Consider the following 22,078-nt stretch of genomic DNA (forward strand, 5'->3'; position numbering starts at 1 on the left):
TGAGCTTCCACTTTTTCAAAGGCAGAGAAAGATAGCAAAAGCTCGATTTACACCGATTGAAATTTCTAGAAACTTGGGGACCATATACAGGCTAGGGGAACTCATATTAATGTTAAAAAACCTCAGAAAGTGAAAATTTCATGTCATGGGACCTTTAAGGAAGCACCATTATGTAGGTTACGTTGTGTGAGTGTAAAGCTGATGAAATTTCCGGGTCGCCCTTTCTCTTTCGCGGGATGTCATGGTGATGAGAGGCATAGACCAGAGATTCTGCTTGTTATAAGTGTCTTATGGGCTCTGTTATATTTTGATACAGAAACAGAGAAACCGAGAGTAAATCGCATCACAACTGCATCATCATGTGGCATCTCTATTATTAAGAAGAAAACACAACGCAGACGTAAACCCACTACACTAGGAGTGAGGAACTTGCTTTACAGATTTGCAGACACATGTTTTTCACACATCACTCAAACACAGAAACAGGAAACAGGAAACTCTTCAGTTCAGAGAAACTGAAACTGAAGTGAAGTTGAGCTGTTGTGTGTTTGTGTCTCATGCAGTAAAATGGCAGAAACCAGAATTTCTCAGGATGAGTTGCTGTGTTCAGTGTGTCGGGATCTCCTGAAGGATCCAGTGACCATTCCCTGTGGACACAGTTTCTGTGAGAGCTGTATTACTGGCTGCTGGGATCAGGAGGATCAGATGAGAGTCTACAGCTGCCCTCAGTGCAGACAGACCTTCAGTCCAAGACCTGCTTTAGCTAAAAACACCATGCTGGCTGAACTGGTGGAGAAGCTGAAGACTAAAGTTCCTGCTGACTGTTACGCTGGAGCTGGAGATGTGCAGTGTGACGTCTGTACTGGAAGAAAACGCAAAGCCGTCAAGTCCTGTCTGGTGTGTCTGAACTCTTACTGCCAGAGTCACTTTGAACAACATGAGAGTTTCTTTAAGAGAAAGAGACACAATCTGACTGATGCCACTGGACGACTGCAGGAGATGATCTGCCAAACACATGATAAACTCCTTGAGGTTTTCTGCCGCACCGATCAGAAGTTTATATGTCTGCTGTGTACGATGGATGAACATAAAAACCACGACACTGTATCAGCAGCAGCACAGAGGACAGAGAAACAGGTATGAACTATAAACTAAACACTGATGATATAATGTTGACACTATTTATATTGCCACCATATGATCAGGAAACAGCATTCACACTGCAGACGTCAGCAGAAGTGAACAGAAGCTGCAAGTGGACTTTCACTGCTGAGTGTATTTGTGCTGAACTTAACAGAAAATATGGTGAAAATTAACCGTAAACATATTCATCAACACAAACTTTGGTAAAACTGGCTTTGATGAAGCAACATTAAATTTTCACAGATTGTTTGACGAAATATATATCTGTCAAGAATAACACAAGTTAAATGCAGCGACAGACTGTCACGATCCACACACAGGAAACAGGGGTAGATCCAAAATGCCGTATTTAATAGTGTAATCCGTAAATCATTATCCAGTCCAAGCAAAGGTCAAAATCCAAAAGGCAATCCAACACAAGAAATAAAACAAGGTGGAACAGACCTCCGAAGTGGTGTGATACATAACAAGGACTCCGTAACAAACATTAAAACAGACAGGGTATTATACACAGAACCTAACAATGATGATGAGGAACAGCTGAGTACAATGAACAGTGATGAGTGCAGACACGGATCGTGGGAAATGTAGTTCATAATGTGAATGACACCGTGGGGAAGGAGGACCTCTAGTGGACACCCGGAATACACAAACCAGACACTGTGACACAGACAAAAACACGTTATATCAGAAATATTGTTACGCAGCAGAAACACTGTCAGTGTGAAGCTTTACATCTGTGTCAGTTTAACTTTTATGATACTTATGCTTGCAGTGTGAAAGAGGTCTTATGCTTCATGTATATTCACCCAAAAAACACACACCAGGAACAGGGGCGGGCATGACTTGGTTAGGCAAATAGGATCTGACAGGGCAGGACACAAGGGGAACATTTGACGACCATCTGGCACAGGACTGCAAACACAAAGAGAATAAATAGGGATCAAACAAGGCAGGTGATTAGGGAAAACAGGTGGGGCAAATTAACCAATGATCAGGTAAGAAAATGGGTGCATGCTTCTCAGCACAAGACAAAACATAACATGAATGCACACAGTCGATGGAAACACGAATCGTGTGCTACACAAAACAACACCACACGAGGACAGAAGAGTGTACGGCCAGAGCAAACTCGAAACTGCATACACACACAACAAGACAGAGTGCACGAGAACGAGTGAATGCATCCTGTGTACTCACAACAGAAACCAAAGTGACAGAACCTTGACAGATATGTGACAGCAGAATAAACTGACATCTCTGTTATTGGTTTGTGGAGCAGAAGCAGCTGAAGGAGACGCAGAGGTTGTTCCAGCAGAGGATCCAGCAGAGAGAGAAAGATCTTCAGCAGCTGAGAGAGGCTGTGGAGTCTCATAAGGTGAGTCTGGAGAAGAAGAGAAGTTTGAGACGTCTCAGTCAGGACTCACTGAAGCTCACTGTGTGATTGTGATGTGTGTCCTAACAGCGCTCTGCACAGACAGCAGTGGAGGACAGTGAGAGGATCTTCACTGAGTTCATCCGCTCCATTGAGAGAAGCCGCTCTGAGGTGACCCAGCGGATCAGAGATCAGGAAAAGACTGCAGTGAGTCGAGCTGAAGGACGACTGGAGCAACTGGAGCAGGAGATCAATGATCTGAGGAGGAGAGACGCTGAGCTGGAGCAGCTTTCACACACACAGGACCACATCCATTTCCTGCAGGTAACAGAGATCTAGAAGAACAGGGTCATAACTTGAACAAGAGACTCACAGAGAAACATTTAATAAGAGCAGAATGAGCAGTTGACTGCAATGTTGCCAGGAATTCTGTTTGTTGTGTTATATAATATCAAAGTAGATTCTCATCTGATCATATTGCTTTAAAACAGACAACACTTATGAATGCCTTTCAGCTCTGGAAATCTCTTAGGAAACATGTTCTGAGCTCTTTCTTCTGGGTGATATATTTAGCTCCCAAACTCCACTAGTGTAAATAACAGTTCAAAACTTCCAGAACATATACACTTTTTAATAAAAATTTCCCTTCTGAGTTCTTACATCATGGTGAAATTGATGGAACGAATTTTGAGTAATGTTCACCAAAGTTGCTTCAGGTGATCTTCAAATCTGATGGAAGTGCAGTTTCATAATTGTTTGACTGTTCCCTTGAGGATCACACCCATGAGTATCTTTATCTAGATCGCATGGTGCACTACCCAGATGACTCTCTGTGTGCCTTATATCACGCCGGCCTCAAAGAGCAGACGCCTGCTTGTGGTTCTCTTTTTCACAGTTGGTGAAGAGGAGGAGCATCACTAATACAGTGGTCCCGGAGCTTGCACACGTTGACCTAGATATTCTGGAATGGACTCCTACCCATACTTCCACCCTTGAGGTCTTGAAGTTTTTCCTTCAAAATGATCTGAAAATTATCCTAACTAATCACTCACATAAAACAATACATTGATTTACATATTGTAAAACACTTTTTGTTTGGGAAGGCAATATGCGCAGGGGCGTCGACGATCCAACACCATCATGAATAGTAAGTGGTTCACACCTGAGAAGACAATGACCCGCTTAATGACCCCGCATAATGAGCTTGCATAATGAGCCTTTCATTCAGGTGTGTCACACAAGAAAGAATGTGAGGAAAAAATAAATAAATATATATATATAATCCAAATATAAATTAAAGTCAAAAGCACATTTTTTGTACATAGTCATACCTGGAAACAAATCCTGTTCAAATAGGTTATATGAGCCATTCTACAGAATTGGTTCAAAGTTAGATTTGGAAACTTTTCTCTCTTATTTTCACAAAAAAAATGTATACATGCAAATTGTATAATATCCAAGGTAAACATTTCTAGTAATTGTGCAGTTAATTCTCATACTGTATTTTCAGAAAGTTTTGGAATACATCCTCTGCCCAAATGTGTCACTAATAAAAAACAATATTAAATAATTTAATGAGAAGGCTTATATTGACCTATAAAGATTATTTTACATCTACCTTGTAAATATATTTTTTGCTATTTTATTAAAAAGTGTTCACATGTAAATCAACAACAATTACAATTTTAACAATATTTCAAGTGTAATCTTTCTTTTTTTAAAGTATCATACATATTTCAAAGTGGCCGGTTTGCATGTTTGCATGTATTGCCTAATCATTTGCGTTTGAATAGCGCGCGCTCTCCGTGGGCGTGGTCACATTAGAAGATAACGAGCTATAATGAGCTGAACTGAGAACTCGCTCTTTTTATATAGATTACATAAACAGCGAATATTTGTTTTAGTTTTGAATTAGATCATTTAAAAGTACACACTTAAATGATTATAAAGATATTGCTCATGCCTGGGTGAATAGTATTCGCTGAGTTTTGTTTAAGTTTAGAGACGTGCACCAGAAAAAAAGTTCACGGAGACGGAGAGGCAGAAAGCACTCCCCGTTTACTTTCTTTATTTTACAAAAGCACAATGTTTTATTTCGATTGTAAGTGGACACATAAAAAAGTAGAAATTTAACAACTTATTTTTTCATATTTCTTAATTCTGTATGACCAAAAATTACAGAGTATTTTAAGTCTTTTTTTCTGCTATGTAAAAAAAAAAAACGAGCAAAACGCGCCGGCGCGTTTACTGACCCCCAGAGGGTTAAAGACCTTTAGATTTTATTTCCACATGTGAAAGGATCACTTTCATGGTTTCTGGAGAATTTTTATTTTATTTTATTTTTTTATGTGGTTATAACCAACCCAACATGGTATTTTGCTGTTGCTGTCATTAATTCTTTTAATTTATAATTTCAATATACACTAAATATTTGGATTCATGAGAGCAGTCTTTCCAATAAAGTTTAAAAATGATATCTTTCTTAAGCTAATATGTGTCTTATGCTTAAATGTTCTCAGCACATGGTGATTTTCAGTGTCATTATGTTAGCGTGTTACAGTAACTATTTCACCAGTGTCTAGAAACAGCCTTCAATGTGACACCACTGACGTGCTTGATCTGTTACAATTATGTTATTGGCAGATGCTTTATCATCTATCATTCATTTCCTAAAAAGTTCACATATAGTGTAAATGGCAAATACTAGAATTTGTAGTTCTAATGTCATTAAATGAATATGAGAAGGGCTGGATTGAGGAGAGTTACTAAAGATTAACAAGAGCTGCACAAATCTGACAGTAGTGCAGGTTATTGATGAAGTGTGGAGGTGATGAGCTCTGATTTCTGTTTTCTGTAGAGTTTCCAGTCTCTCTCAGCTCCTCCTGAATCTACAGACGTAAATGACAATCCCTTCAGTTCTCTCTCCTCTTTTGATGGCGTGAGAGAATTTGTCCGTCAGCTGAGAGACAAACTGGAGGATTTCTGCAAAGAGGAGATAAAGATCTCTGACAGAGGTAAAGTCCTGGAGATTATCCTCCATCATCTCAGATCATGTAGAACATCGGTTCCCAACAGGGGGGTCGCGGCCCACAAGGGGGCCTCAGCGAGCTCTGTGGGGGGTCGTGTCATATTTTGAAACATTTTGAGCAATGAGCATTAAATAAAAGTCCTTAACTTTTTTCTGTTCAAAATGTACAAAATTTATGTAATGAGCGAGTTCATCATGAATCCATTTTCCAATCCGTGTTTTTGTCTTATCCTGAACCACTGGTACTCCTGTAATAAGTGTTTACATTGGGACTATTTTACACTGGTTCGGATCGCTTGCGCTGCGGAGTAGCCCAGGACCTGCGTGACTCGACGTACACAGAGAGAAGTAGTTCCGGCTACAATGTTCTTCCGAAAGACGCATTATTCTGTTAATAAACGCAAGTTTATTATCGCTCGCTATAGCGCCAAAAATAAAGCCTCACAAATAACATGCAAGTATTGAGGTCCCAGACAACAGTCATTTAGTAATAGCCTATATTCTTTCCTTTTTACCTACACACCAGTGTGATTTTTGTTATTGCATTTCAAATAGGGCCAATTTATAGGCTACTCCTAGGCTTACGTTTTTAAATTACAAAGGGCCTACTGATGTTTTTGTTATTGTATTTTCAATATTATAGGCTATTATTTGTGCATAAACATATCTGGTTATAGTAAACATAGCCTACCATTTGTTTGAAAACAACATATTTTGTCTTCCTTGCTGCAAGCTTACAACAGCGATAATATCATTAAATGTGAAGGGCGGCCCTAAAATATTTTCTTGGGAAAAAGGGAGTCTCAGACAAAAAAAAGGTTGGGAACCACTGATGTAGAAGATCATATTAGAAATGTCTTAGGAACGGATGCAGGGATCATTTTATGTTGACATGATAATCACACTCTTCATATCTGTTGATTTCCACAGTCACTCTCTCCAACATTGTTCCCAAGACCAGGAACGACTTCCTACAATGTAAGTCACTAAGAAAACAAGCAGAGAAACTCACTGAGTGTGTTCATGTTCTTCCTGTAGAAGCTGAAAGAAAACATGACAGAAGAGTTTTAGAGTTGATCATTTAAATGATGATTTGCACAGGAAATCTGGTCAACTGTACTCAGACACTGCTGATATATTGAACATGAAGAGTTCAGATACACTGAAAAAAAGATAACACTAAATAACACTTTATTTTAAGGGTCCATAATTATGCGGTAGTGAAGCATTAATACACCCATAGTTAATGGTTAACTTTACATAAATTAAAGGCATATTTGCCATTATTTATGCGGTAGTTAAGCTTTAACAAATCAGCAATTAATAATGAACTGAACATATATTAAGGGCATATTAGCATTATTTACAACTTAGCAAACATTTGAAAGATAAATAAGTCAATATTTAATGGTAAACTGAATGTAACGGCGTAACGTTGTAACGGTCACCAGCTGGAGTGCCCTTGAGAGCAACCAGTGGGCAACTCCAAACCAGACTGTTGTCATTCCCTCACAAACTACATGTCTCATAACTCACTGCCCGGACTCTTCATCCATTATCACATTCTTCTGTGTCTTATTATCTTGTTTAGCTTACCCCATATAAGCCTGGTTAACCCTATCACTCACTGCAAAGTTTTGTATGTTGGGCTGCATTTCTGAGCATTTCTCTGATTCCATGTATTTCAGTTTTTGGAATCTCTGCATTTGGATCTCAACCTTCTTGTCTTGGAGCAGTTCGTGACAACAGTAAATGCCTTCTAGGTCAATCCATATATCATTTGTTCAGTCGTTTTTTGAATTAATATTGTAAGTAGAAAAATTTGTTTTAGTAGAAAAAGTAGAAAAACTTTTTTAGTTTTTTTATTTTTTCCCCAAAAACAAAAAACAAGAATTCAGCTTGATTTTTCGTTTTTCGTTCTCAGGTAGAAAAATGAATAAACAGCTTGAATATTCGATTTCTACACGTGGAAGGGAATTTAATGCCCCTACACATTTATTGCAACTACATTTAATCTTTTTCTCATCAAACAACCAGACTAACGAATGTCTCGACACAGGAGTTCTCAAGTGCTAGGGGTCCGTGAAATAATTAGCTATTTTCCAGATTGTAAAGTCACTTTTTTTTCATGAAGCACGCTGTGATTTTATTCCTAAGTGACTTAGGCCTATATAATGAATTATATAAATAATCTAAATGTTGACTTTCAAAAGTATATAGGCGTGCCACGAAGGCAGGCTGTAGGCTATTTTAGTTCATTTTTGATGTGCGACAGAAAGAAAATAATAATAATTTGTAATAATACTTATCCTTATATAATAATACTTTCAATGGCATGATATTTTGAAAACAAATAAAAATCTAAATGCTACTGTTTCGAATGATAGTATTAAATGACAGTATTATTTCCCCTGTTGAGCAACACAGAGACTAAGAGATGGTGCTGGTGCATCGCTTGCTCACACAACATATTGCCATATTGCTAGCATATTGCTAACTTGACATCGCAGCCTGTTCATTATTAAAACAAAACAGTCAACCACACATATAAAAAGTAGGGCCGGGACTCGATTAAAATTTTTTATCTAATTAATTAGAGGCTTTGTAATTAATTAATCGAAATTAATCGCATTTTAATTGCATATAAATATTTGACGTGAGAAGTAAATTTTTTCACATGGATTTTTTGTATACCATTGAATAATGACTGAATACATAAGCTTAAGCAACAAAATATTGTTTATTTTTGTTCAACCAAGTCCAGCAGACCAGTGCTATTTTTGCCATTAAGTGTAGCAATAGCCGTTCCGAATTCCTTGTTGCATAGCTTGCACACAACCATGCTCTTATCGACGCTTCCATCCGTTCGTTTTTTATAACAAAATGTCCCATCCACGGGGCCGACCAAAGCGGTCTCGTCAGCTTCTTTGTTCATGTTCACTGTGGTTTGTTGTTGTCTGAAGTTATCGTTTAGTTAGAACTGTCTATGGAAGTTATGAACGCTAGTTGGTGCTCCAGTATAATCGGTCCGCCTAAACTCATCCAGTGAGAAACGTTCCGCGCTGCAAAAATAAGTGCGATTAAAATGCGTTAAAAATGTTTAACGCGTTATTTTTTGTGTAATTAATTCATCTTAATTAACGCGTTAAAGTCCCGGCTCTAATAAAAAGTTATTCTGCTTAATTGGTCTGTTGTACAATAGCCTATGGCTGTGCCATCAGTCACTACTGTTATTCCAAACTCATTTCCCTTGCTGTGAAGATGCTGATTTACGTGTATATTGGGACTCGAAAGAAGTACGAAGCCTTCTTTACATTATTAGTTAGCGTCCAAATGTTACATTGCAAATATGGATACTGGACCGAATGAGAGATTTCCGAAACCAGCGTCTACAGTTTGAGTTTCGATACAAATAAATTAGTTTAGGCTTGGCGTTTAAATTAGGCTAAATGTTGTTTTTATAAGGCATTATATTTTTATTATGTATACGTGGCTATACTTATTTCTCGTTGTTGTTTTCTGAATACCATTCATTTAAGGATTTGACATAGGCTACAGTAAAGTAAAATATGCATATTAGCCATGTTATTAATAGTGTTTATAATGTAAATCTAGTCTATTCCCCGGTACGGGTTGTGTCGAGACATTCGTTAGTCTGGTTGTTTAATGAGAAAAGTAGTTGCAATAAATGCGTGTATCCGCACAATGGAGGACTACTGTAATTATAAAAAATAACTGATGACGGAACAGTTTGATCTTCGGCTGACAAATCAGAGGAAAGGGGCGTTTAATTCCCGCCCACATGTAGAAATCCAATATTTAAGCTGTTTATTCAACCCTTTTCTCATTTTTCTACTTCCAATATTAAATAAAAAAACGACTGAACGGATGTGTACACGGGTCCGTGTACGTTTTGATAGTTTGTTTTTTCGTTTGAACCACAAAACAAAATAACGAGAAACCACCTTATTTTCGTTTGTCGTTTCAAACCAAAAACAAAGAAACGGTAAAAAAAGAGCCGTTCTCCCGTTTTTGGTTTCTGAATCCAAAAACGAAAACGACTAAACCAAAAACAGTCCGATTTTTAATTTTTTTTATTATTATTAATTTTTTTATTCCTTTTTTCATTTCTCCGTTTGAAGATCTCCCTTAAAAGAAAGATAGGTTGACCAAGTGACCCGAAAGTAATAGTAAATATAGCCTATCAAAATAAAAGCCAAGCTTTTAGAACGGTCATAATATGCAGCACCAACGTTATACCAGTTATACCATATTATAAAATGTATTTTTGTTAATAGGCTATATCTTCATTACCTATGCCTTAGGCCACATTTACACATAGCCGGGTATTTAGAGAAACGAATATTTCTCCCCCTCCGTTTTCAATAATAACATTGTGCACACAACCCGCATAAATACGCCGTCGAGCGCCTTTATAACTAAGCTAAACCTATGGGCGGCAGTGTAGGGAGAAGGATAAAGCCATGCAAGCCAATCAGAATCCTCAGAATCGACAAGAGAGAACCTAAAACCCCGTTTCTCCCAGTTGACACGACAACATATAACCGGCGTTTTCAGAAATCTCCACTTTGGCCGGAGTTTTTAGAAATAATCGTTTTCTAGGATAAAAACGGCATTTTCGTGTAAATGACAGGCCAAAACGCAGAGAAATATCTGCGTTTTCCCATCGTGTAAACGGGGCCTTAGCCTAATGTGCAATTAAACGCAATGTTCGTATTCTGGGCACATCTGCTATTAATAAGGTGTGTACAGAATTTGATCTTTTAACATGAATGTCCATTGGGTGCTGCTATTTCTTCAGCTTTTTGAACGTAGATGTATGATAAAGACATGATTAGATATCAATTTTATGTGGATAAAGGCATATTTTATCAATAACTACACATGACCTTATAATATTCACAGAAAATCTGGTGCACACGCACTGACGAGCACAAACTCGATGAGAGGGTGCTCGGTGGTAGTGGGGGAGGGGCATGAGAGTTGTAAACATTCAAAACTTTGGCTAAGTCCACTCAATCTGCCAGACCTGCCGACTGCAGCTTTAATTTAATTATATAATATAGCGCTAACAGTAACAACTCTGCACACACAATAAGTTCTTAGGTTAACCTATATTACCAACTGTATTGAACCAAACAATGCGCTCATTAAACGTGACTGGTGATGTGTACGTGGATAGGCACGATATTAAATCACAGTAATAAACTATGTTGCTAACATATTTCTTTCGGTCCAGGTTTATATAAGCCTATTTATTTGATTGATTTTTTTTCTTCTTCTAACGTTACTCTGGTATGACGTTGGTGCTGCATATTATGACCGTTCTAAAAGCTTGGCTTTTATTTTGATAGGCTATATTTATTATTACTTCCGGGTCACTTGGCGAACCTATCTTTCTTTTAAGGTAGATCTTCAAACGGAGAAATGAAAAAAGGAATTTAAAAAAAACAAAATCGGACCGTTATTTGTATTTGGTTTAGTCGTTTTTCGTTTTTGGATTCAGAAACCAAAAACGGGAGAACGGCTCTTTTTTTACAGTTTCTTTGTTTTTGGTTTGAAACAACAAACGAAAATAAGGTGGTTCCTCGTTATTTTGTTTTGTGGTCCAACGAAAAAACAAACTATCAAAACGTACACAGACCTACACGGATTTAAGTACATTCTGATAATTCGTTTTCTCGTTTTTTTCTTCGAAATGGAAATGGAAATATGAAGAAACCCTTCTCATGAAAATAAATAAACATAAAAAAAAATTGTTTTTTTATTTTTGTTTTCATCACACTAATCCGCCCAACTGGAAACACAATAAAACCAAAATGGATAAACAGCTTGAATATTCGATCTCTACATGGGCGGGAATAAAATGCCCCTTTCCGCTGATTGGTCAACCAAAGATTAATCTGTGCTTACATCAGTTCTTATTCAGCTACGCACAACAGTACAGGTCCTTCTAAAAAAATTAGCATATTGTGATAAAGTTCATTATTGTCCATAATGTAATGATAAAAATTAAACTTTCATATATTTTAGATTCATTGCACACCAACTTAAATATTTCAGGTCTTTTATTGCTTTAATACTGATGATTTTGGCATACAGCTCATGAAAACCCAAAATTCCTATCTCAAAAAATTAGCATATTGTGAAAAGGTTCTCTACACTATAGCTATTAGCTATTAACCTAATCATCTGAATCAACTAATTAACTCTAAACACCTGCAAAAGATTCCTGAGGCTTTTAAAAACGCCCAGCCTGGTTCATTACTCAAAACCGCAATCATGGGTAAGACTGCCAACCTGACTGCTGTCCAGAAGGCCATCATTGACACCCTCAAGCAAGAGGGTAAGACAGAAAGACATTCTGAACGAATAGGCTGTTCCCAGAGTGCTGTATCAAGGCACCTCAGTGGGAAGTCTGTGGGAAGGAAAAAGTGTGGCAAAAAACGCTGCACAACGAGAAGAGGTGACCGGACCCTGAGGACGATTGTGGAGAAGGACCGATTCCAAACCTTGGGGGACCTGCGGAAGCACTGGACTGTGTCTGGAGTAGAAACATCCAGAGCCACCGTGCACAGGCGTGTGCAGGACATGGGCTACAGGTGGCGCATTCCCCAGGTCAAGCCAATTTTGAACCAGAAACAGTGAAGAGAAGCAGCACTGGACTGTTGCTCAGTGGTCCAAAATACTTTTTTCGGATGAAAGCAAATTTTGCATGTCATTCGGAAATCAAGGTGCCAGAGTCTGGAGGAAGACTGGGGAGAAGGAAATGCCAAAATGCCTGAAGTCCAGTGTCAAGTACCCACAGTCAGTGATGGTCTGGGGTGCCATGTCAGCTGCTGGTATTGGTCCACTGTGTTTTATCAAGGGCAGGGTCAATGCAGCTAGCTATCAGGAGATTTTGGAGCACTTCATGCTTCCATCTGCTGAAAAGCTTTATGGAGATGAAGATTTCATTTTTCAGCACGACCTGGCACCTGCTCACAGTGCCAAAACCACTGGTAAATGGTTTACTGACCATGGTATTACTGTGCTCAATTGGCCTGCCAACTCTCCTGACCTGAACCCCATGGAGAATCTGTGGGATATTATGAAGAGAAAGTTGAGAGACGCAAGACCCAACACTCTGGATGAGCTCAAGGCCGCTATCGAAGCATCCTGGGCCTCCATAACACCTCAGCAGTGCCACAGGGTATTGCCTCCATGCCACGCCGCATTGAAGCAGTCATTTCTGCAAAAGGATTCCCGACCAAGTATTGAGTGCATAAATTAACATAATTATTTGAAGGTTGACTTTTTTTTGTATGAAAAACACTTTTCTTTTATTGGTCGGATGAAATATGCAATTTTTTTGAGAATTTGGGGTTTTCATGAGCTGTATGCCAAAATCATCAGTATTAAAACAATAAAAGACCTGAAATATTTCAGTTGGTGTGCAATGAATCTAAAATATATGAAAGTTAAATTTGTATCATTACATTATGGACAATAATCAACTTTATCACAATATGCTAATTTTTTGAGAAGGACCTGTATAATAGTCATCTGATATAGTTGTACAGATTATTACAGAGTTTATTGCAACTACATTTATTGTCTTTCGCATCAAAGCTTTGGCACACAGATTTTGAGAGTTGGTCAGCTAAACAAGTAGGCTAAAAAGTAGGGATGTCCCAATACCACTTTTTCACTTCCAAAACCCGTACCGATGCCGCAGCTTTGGCTATTTGCCGATTCCGATATCAACCGATATTTTTATTTTATTCTTAAACTTATACTACTAAAAAAAAAAAATATGGAAGCTATGGATGCACCGATACCAGTTTGTTTCCGAACCGATCCGATACCAAAAATTCTGAGTATCTACCAGTGATGCGCGGGTCAATGTATAAACAACCCGCACCCGACCGATGTTTTCAATAACCCGCCCGCAACTCGGACCGCAAAAAAAAAGAAAGAAAATATTGTACCCGACCCGCTTCCTGACCCGCGTTTTTTTAAAGTAGCTAGTAAATGCTCATCGTAGTCATTGGGCCATAGACGGAGGAACTAGGGGTGCACATTTTTCTGAATGCTGTATGATATCGCCTAGTGTTATGTAATAAAGGCTTGATTTATTCATTTAATTCGTTTCATTTTCTTAACAATTAAGATGCTGCATGTGTTTATCCAGTCTAAAGCATCCAGCGTCTCTCCCCCGACTTTCCCAACAAAACCCCCGCCCCCTCTCAGCAAATACATAAAACTGACATTACTGAGCTATATGCGTTTAAAAGTAGCCTATTAAAATGGCACAATGGCATTGCTCATTTCAACGCGTTGGGAAATCGGGCATTTTGTCCCGCGTCAGCTTTTAGTCAAAAGTTAATAACGCGCTCAACATTCAAAAGGTAAGGATTTCCCACTGTCATCTCTGACTGAGCTCGTGCGTCATCCTCGCGCAGTTATTCAGCCAATAAAGTGTACACCTATGAATTTCATAGAACATTGTGTCTAGTACTATATAAATTACAAAGGTTTAATTGGCATCTTTATTTCAAACTAACCGACCGACCGCGACCCGAATATCATTAAAAATATTTTTGGATGACCGCAGGCACCCGCTCATTTTGGATCAACCCGCGCATCACTGGTGAACGCGCCTATAGAGAGAAATGCACACTTCATACGAATTAGCCTACACATATCAAGCTTTCTAAGCTGAGTTTCAGTTCATTTATGAGGTGAGCTCCAGTGCACGCGCAGCGCCTCCATGTTCTGATTATAGGCTATTGTCTGCTATATTTGCTTCTTACTTATTAAATCCAGGCAATTGGATGATGAAACATTCGTTATCACTATTGTGAATAAATGTAAAAATAAATAATCTATGGACTATTTGGACATAACTATGAGATTAATAAAAAGAATAATAGACAATATTGTGAAACCCTTAACACACATATGTAATGCTTCACTCCAAACTGGAATTTTTCCAGACAAAATGAAAATAGCCAAAGTGTTACCACTATTTAAAAACGGAAGTAAACATATATTTACAAATTATAGGCCTGTCTGTCTGCTGCCACAGTTCTCAAAAATATTCGGGGAGTTGCTGGAAACTGGATTAAAAACTATTTAGATGAGAGACAACAATTTGTTAAAATGGGGGACACTGAATCAAAATGTATGAGCATTGTCTGTGGGTTGCCTCAAGTGTCTATTCTGGCACCCTTATTATTCAATTAATATATCAATTATATATTTAAAGTATCAGATTTATTAAAAATTGTGTTATTTGCTGACGATACCAATATATTTTATTCTAACGATAACTATAATAGACTCATAAAGAATGTAAATCAGGAATTAGCTAAATTTAAAACTTGGCTGGATTTAAACAAATTATCACTCAATCTAAACAAAACAAAAATGATCATGTTTGGCAATTATAAGGAAAATCCTGAACTACTGATAAGTACAAATGGTATTTAAATAGAAAAAGTAACAGAAATCAAATTTTTGGGAATCACGATAGACAACAAACTGAGCTGGAAATCACACATTGGTCACATACAAAGGAAGATATCAAAAAATATTGCAATTATAAACAAAGCTAAGTATGTTTTAAGGCGCTACATATATTGTATTCCAGTCTTATTTTGTCATACTTAACTTATGGAATTGAGGTTTGGGGTAATAATTATAAAAGTTCCCTACATCCCCTTGTAATACTCCAAAAACGAGCATTCAGAGTTATTCATAAGGTAGGATACCTCGAACATCCAAATATATTATTTTTACAAAGTAACATGCTTAAATTCATGGACTTAATTGATTTTTATACTGCACAATTAGTGTATGAAGCAAATCGGGTCCTACTATCAGCAAATATTCAAAAACTATTCATAAAAAGAGAGCTGTTACAATTTGAGGGGTTATGGCCAACTCAAAGTACCGGCTTTCAGAACTACGAGGAAAGGTATGTGTGTCTGTGTGTGGTGGTGTTAGGCTCTGGAATAACCTGAGAGCCCAACTCAAGCAGTGCCCACTCATTTATCAATTCAAATCAAAGTATAAACAAGTCATAATGTCTAAATACAGGGCGGAAGAATATCCTTAAGTGTGGAAATGGAATTAGCTGCAGAGCTATTTATTTATATAGTATTTTTGTGACAGGCAAACGAAAATAAAATAAAAAGATAATAAAGATAATATAATGAAACTATTTATAATTATAAACAATAGTGACCATTACATTTATTGGATTCTTAACAATAAATTCAGGAACAAAAGATCAAATTTAAAAGATTGACTAGTTGTTACTGGTAATGATGGGTTTTTTGTACTTAATTCTTCGTTTCTTGTCTTGGAATCAACAGAATGGTTGTGAGTTAATATTGTTGATTGTATAGTCACTGGAATAGGACAACACAAATATGTGTCAATTGTCTTCTTGATTATAGTAAATGTATTTACTGTTTAAATGTATAAATGGGGGTAGGCGTCAATAAGCTTAAGCTTCTGCCTACTCCTTTTGAACATCATATCCATGTTTTTTTTTATTTTATTTATTTTATTTACTTGTTAATTTGCATGTATCCATCTTTAGTTTTGCCTTCTGTGTTGAACCATGCTATTATGTAGAACTTTGTGGAACTTGCTCAAATAAATAAAGATAATAATAATAAATAAAAAAACATTGATTAAAATTAAGATACAATTTATACAAAACGTAATTCACTTTAAAGAAAGGCTTTCTACAAAACACAACTTAATTAAGTGGTCAAAATCATGTCTGACTCCAAATGTCTCCCGATATATTGGGCATCTTATGATCCTATCTTACTCATCTCATGCGTTTCACTTTTCTTATAATCAACATAGATGAAAGAAATAAAAAAACATTATATTATTTAAACATAAATATGAAACGTATGTTTAAGTTTTGTAAGTTCTATTTAAGCGTCACACCGCTCCGCTTTACTCACATACTCTGGTGTGCGTGCGCGTGGGGGAGGAGAGGTGCGATTTTCGAATAATAATCACATAATACCCATCGATCTTCGAATATTTTTTTTGCTTGAAATTCCCATCCCTAATATGTATTTCAATGCTTAACAGACTTTAGTGTGTTTTTTCTTTGACAAAATTGCTCAATGGTCTTTTACAAAATGGATGTTTGAGCCGCGTTTATTATTATAGCCTAATTATTTATTTTTTTCCAAAACACCCCCCCCACCACCACGCCACTGCCAGTAGTTGGTCCATTACCACCGCGGTGGTACTGTCACAGCCCTAGCATGGATGGAAGAAGTGTGTCGCGATTCTGCCTTCTCGCACTGCGACACAGGTTCGTGGATTCTAGTGTCGCGATTTCGGTTTCATGTCGTTACAGCCCTATTTTATACTAACACAGTCTCACCCCAAAACGTCACATACTGACGCGTCTTGACCATTCGGCAACATACGACGAAAAAGGTACCCTTTAACGTCCATATGTGACGATTCGGGAATGGTTGGGTTTAGCTATGCGGTAGGGTACCGCTAGAAGGCGCTGCTGGTGCGCTTATGTCTGCGTCTCATATGGACGTTAAAGGGTACCTTTTTCGTCGTATGTTGCCGAATGGTCAAGACGCGTCAGTATGTGACGTTTTGGGGTGAGACCGGGCTGTTTATACATATCTACCTTTAAGCAGATATCCACAAACACAGTATTTAACATTAAACACGGGTCTAAACATAATAATATTCAGATATACAGGTGCTGGTCATAAAATTAGAATATCATCAATTTATTTCAAGAATTCAACTTAACAGGTGAAACTAAAATATTATATAGACTCATTACATGCAAAGTGAGATATTTCAAGCCTTTATTTGTTATAATTTTGATGATTATGGCTTACAGTTTATGAAACCCTCGAAATCAAAATCCAAGAAAATATGAATATTACATGAAATCACACAGTAATTACACAGTAATACCATGATCATTGAACCAGGTTTTGGTTCTTTTGGCAGTGTGGGCAGGTGCAAATCCTGCTGGAAAATGAAGGAAGCATGAAGTGCTCTGGACATGTCCTGGTAGACGGTTGCGCTGACTCTGGATTTAATAAAGCACAGTGGACCAAAGTCCTCTTTTCTGATGAGAGCAAATTTTGCATCTCTTTTGCAACTACAGTCAATGACATGGCTCCCCCAAACCAACACAGACTGTGGAAACTTCACACTGGACTTCAAGCATCTTATCTGCCATATCAGCAGCCATATCACCCTGTAGCCCAAGACTGGTTTCCCACTGAAGCTAAGCGGTGCTGAGCCTGGTTAGTACTTGGATGGGAGACCTCCTGAGAAAACCAGGTTGCTGCTGGAAGAGGTGTTAGTGTGGCCAGCAGGGGGCGCTCACCCTGTGGTCTGTGTGGGTCCTAACGCCCCAGTGTAGTGACGGGGACACTATACTGACAAAGAGCGCCGTCCTTTGGATGAGACGTTAAACCGAGGTCCTGACTCTCTGTGGTCACAAAAAATCCCTTTCGAAAGAGTAGGGGTGTAACCCCGGCATCCTGGCCAAATTTGCCCATTGGCCTCTGTCCATCATGGCCTCCTAATCATCCTGATATATATACTAATTGGCTTCATCACTCTGTCTCCTCTCCACCAGTAAGGTGGTGTGTGGTGGGCGTTCTGGCGCAGTTCGCCGGTCAATATCGATTGCCGTGATTGGATAAGCTTTTCAGACACTAGTTCATGTGGAGGGCGTTCGCCATAGCGTCATCGACTCTTTTGAAATGGAACTAAAAATGCACTGTCCAGTTTAAGTTAATTCAACACTAATTATTCAGATAGTTCAAATGGATTAAGTAAACTTCAGTTTTACATATTCAAGTGGATTTTACACAATAAAATTAGGTAAAGACAAAATGTTCAGTAATTGTGTGGTTTTAACTCATTTTAATTGTTTAACAAGCACCAAAAATAATTGTACATTAAAAGATCAGATTCATAATTCCTGATTCTGATGTTTTATCTCCATCAGATTCTCATCAGCTCCATCTGGATCTGAACACAGCACATCAAATCCTCGATCTGTCTGAGGAGAACAGAGTGATTAAATTCACTGAAAGAGAGCAGCCGTATCCTGATCATCCAGACAGATTTGATGTGTATCATCAAGTGTTGTGTATAGAGAGTGTGTGTGGACGCAGTTACTGGGAGATTGAGTGGAGTGGGAGACGTGTGTTAATATCAGTGTCATATAAGAGCATCAGCAGGAAGGGAGAGGGTGATGAGTGTGGGTTTGGATGTAATGATCAGTCCTGGAATTTGTTCTGCACACCCAAAAGATTCTCATTCTGGCAGCAGAACATAGAGACTAAACTCCCCGTAGAGCCAATCAGCCATAGAGTAGGAGTGTATGTGGATCCCAGTGCAGGAACTCTGTCCTTCTACAGCGTCGACAGAGACACAATGATCCTCATCCACACAGTCCAGACCACATTCACTCAGATGCTCTATCCTGGGTTTAGGCTTTATCCTAGATCATCATTGAAACTGTGTTGATGAATCAGATTAGACTAGAGAGATTCTACCCATAATGCTTTGAGCTGCATGATAAATCAGTGACTGTCACACACTGGCTTGACTAGATAATCCGAGATAAGAGGCTTGATACAGAAAGATGACGAACACTTATTTAACCCTTTGGGGACCAAAAACGCGCCGCCGCGTTTTCCTCGTTTTTTTTCACATAGCAGCAAAATACTTAGAATACTCCCGTAATTTTTTGTCATACAGGCTTAAGATATATGAAAAAATAAACTGTTAAATGTCTTATTTTTTATGGGTTTACTTAAAATCGAAATAAAACATTGTGCTTTTGTAAAATACCGTGAACTTTTTTTCTAGTGCACGTCAGTAAACTTAAACAAAACTCAGCGAATACTATTCACTCAGACATGAGATATATATCTCTATAATCATTTAAGTGTGTAGTTTTAAATGATCTAATTCAAAACTAAAATAAATATTCTCTGTTTATGTAATCTATATAAAAAGAGCGAGAGATCAGCCGTTCTCATTATCGTTCTGGCACCTCATTACCGTTCTGGCACCTCATTACTCTGCTAATTTGACAAGCCCATGGAGAGCGCGCACTATTCAAACGCAGATGATCTGAAGCAACACATGCAAACCAGTCAACGCCCACAACAGCTGGAAAACACACTGTAGTGAGTAGGGTTGCCACCTTCAGTGTGGCAAAATAAGGGACACCCATTCACCCCCCCCCCCCCCCCCCCCAATGCTCAACTTTGACAAAGTCATTTTTATTGTTATAATTGTGATTTCATAATATGTAGATATGAATCCAACTAAAAGCTATTGAAAATATGTATTTTAGTCAAATAGCAAATGGTGTAGCTCTGCAGCCATCTACTAAAGTGATAATTTCTTTACTTTTAAAACAGCATTTTCCAAAAGATGGGCAAAAATCTTACACTAAACCATGTCAAATTATCTATCCATGAACGTTAGAAATGTGGGTCTTTTATAAAGTGAATTTAACTTTTTTTTTTTTTACTGTTTTTGTTTAAAAAATATTTATTTATATAGCCTAAAGTAAAAAAAAATATATAATAAATCCTCCTAAAACTATAAATCCTAAAAAAAAAAACTATTATGTTTCAAAATGACATTTTGTTGAAACAACACAAGTGTGACTTTTTCCCCCCACACTAACATAAAAAACAGATATTATTCAAATTTATTTAATTTTTTTTTGTAGATGTAGAAAGTGTTGTCAACCGTGCAAAGTCTCACATCATTTGGACAAATATAATGTTTTATTTATTTCAGCAAACTTCATTTGGGGTCAAAGACCCGAACAGCGCACGAGGGGTTAAAAAACGTGCAGGTTTACAGCGCATGTTCACGAGACTCAGTCGCTATAGAAACAAAGATGCTAAAATGCAATCACGCAATGAGCTTCTCTACTAAGAAATTGATTTCTTTATATTTGCTATTAGTATTATCCATACTGCAAAATCCTTATGTTTTTATTCAACTATATGTGGGCCTAATGTAAAATACGGGACAAATCGCGTCCCTTATTGATTTGATACGGGACGCATCATCTTACTTGTAAATACGGGACGATTCCGTATTTTAAGGGACGGGTGGCAACCCTAGTAGTGAGGAATAATAATATCGTGATAATCCTGGACATTTTACCTCAAACGTGCTGGAGTAGCCTAACAACGGATCCAGCTGTATAGTAAGTGCTTTGTTCTAATCGCGATATGAAATGGTGTCTGTAAACCGCAAAAGACTATTAAATTTAAATCGCGTTTCTGTGTTTGAATGAATGCCCGGCACAGATGCTGTTGTTTACTACAGCTCACGCGTCTGTGTGAATGAATTAACATTTAGTTTAGCTTTTAGCAAACTATCTATAGGCCTATTGCCTACTGAGATTAGTAAAAATCGACTGAGTACGTTGAAATAAAATGTCTTTGTATAGGCCTAAGCAACATATTAAACTGCAAATTAACATTTATGCCCTAATATATATTATAAAAGACGATATGTTACAGACGAAATATGAAAGACAACATTTCAGTTTGGATAGATTATAAAGTTTTTACTGCCACATCAAAACCTAATTTACAAGGTGCAAACAAAATCTTAAAAGGTCAATATAAGCCTTCTCTTTAAATTATTTTTGTGTTTTATTAGTGACAAATTTGGGGAGAGGATAGCCTACATATTCCAAAACTTTCTAAAAAAACGAATGAGAATTAACTGCACAATTACTAGAAATGTTTACCTTGGATATTATACAATTTGCAAGCATACAAGTTTGTGGAAAAATACACTTTTTTCAAGATGTTTCCAACGCTGAACCAATTCTGTAGTTATATATATATATATATATATATATATATATATATATATATATATGCATGTATATATTAAGTAGCTGTGAATGCTAAGCCCTCTGCACCGTTATACAGGAAGAGCCAACTGTACCTGGAGTCCTTACCCGCTGTTCAGTCGACGCCCTTCTTACAGCCGTAAGCCCTCTGCACCGTTATACAGGAAGAGCCAACTGCACCTGGAGTCTTTACCTGCTGTCCAGTCGACGCCCTTCTCATGGCCGTAAGCCCTCTGCACCGTTACACGGGAAGAGCCACCTGCACCTGGAGTCTTTACCTGCTGTCCAGTCGACGCTCTCTCACAGCCGTAAGCCCTCTGCAATTGTTCTACGTGGAAGAGCCACCTGCACCTGGAGTCTTTACCTGCTGTCCAGTCGACGCCCTTCTCACGGCCGTAAGCCCTCTGCACCGTTACACGGGAAGAGCCACCCGTATCTGGAGTCCTAACCTGCAGTCCAGTCGACGCCCTCTCACAGCTGTAAGCCCTCTGCACCGTTACACGGGAAGAGCCACCTGTACTTGGTGTCCTTACCTGCTTCCCATCGACGCCCTCTCACAGCCGTAAGCCCTCTGCAACAGTTCTACGTGGAAGAGCCA

General features: G+C 38.0%; 1 protein-coding gene across 5 annotated transcripts; it reads left to right on the plus strand.

Annotated features, from left to right (window-relative positions):
• The first annotated feature begins 220 nt into the window (after positions 1-220).
• Positions 221-22,011, plus strand: LOC307004133 (tripartite motif-containing protein 16-like). 5 transcript variants are annotated; one of them, XM_079623097.1, is made up of 7 exons: positions 260-1,137; positions 2,423-2,521; positions 2,609-2,842; positions 3,414-3,515; positions 5,376-5,532; positions 6,477-6,524; positions 18,586-22,011. In XM_079623097.1, exons 1-7 carry the CDS (start codon positions 568-570, stop codon positions 19,107-19,109), a joined length of 1,734 nt encoding a protein of 577 aa, XP_079479223.1. In that variant the 5' UTR covers positions 260-567; the 3' UTR covers positions 19,110-22,011. The 5 variants fall into 5 exon arrangements, with proteins under 5 accessions (XP_079479226.1, XP_079479223.1, XP_079479224.1 ...); XM_079623098.1 differs by having other exon boundaries at positions 2,426-2,521; XM_079623101.1 differs by lacking the exon at positions 18,586-22,011 and adding an exon at positions 7,235-7,426.
• The last annotated feature ends 67 nt before the right edge of the window (positions 22,012-22,078 follow it).

Source organism: Phoxinus phoxinus (assembly GCF_949152265.1).
Source record: "Phoxinus phoxinus genome assembly, chromosome: 9".
Classification (NCBI taxonomy): Eukaryota; Metazoa; Chordata; class Actinopteri; order Cypriniformes; family Leuciscidae; genus Phoxinus; species Phoxinus phoxinus.

Bases quoted from the DNA above. Each gene is read 5' to 3' on its own strand.
- LOC307004133 (XM_079623097.1), top strand. From the start codon at position 568: ATGGCAGAAACCAGAATTTCTCAGGATGAGTTGCTGTGTTCAGTGTGT. The intron at 2,843-3,413 runs GTAACAGAGATC...TCTTTTTCACAG, and splicing joins ACCACATCCATTTCCTGCAG to TTGGTGAAGAGGAGGAGCAT. The intron at 6,525-18,585 runs GTAAGTCACTAA...TATCTCCATCAG, and splicing joins CAGGAACGACTTCCTACAAT to ATTCTCATCAGCTCCATCTG.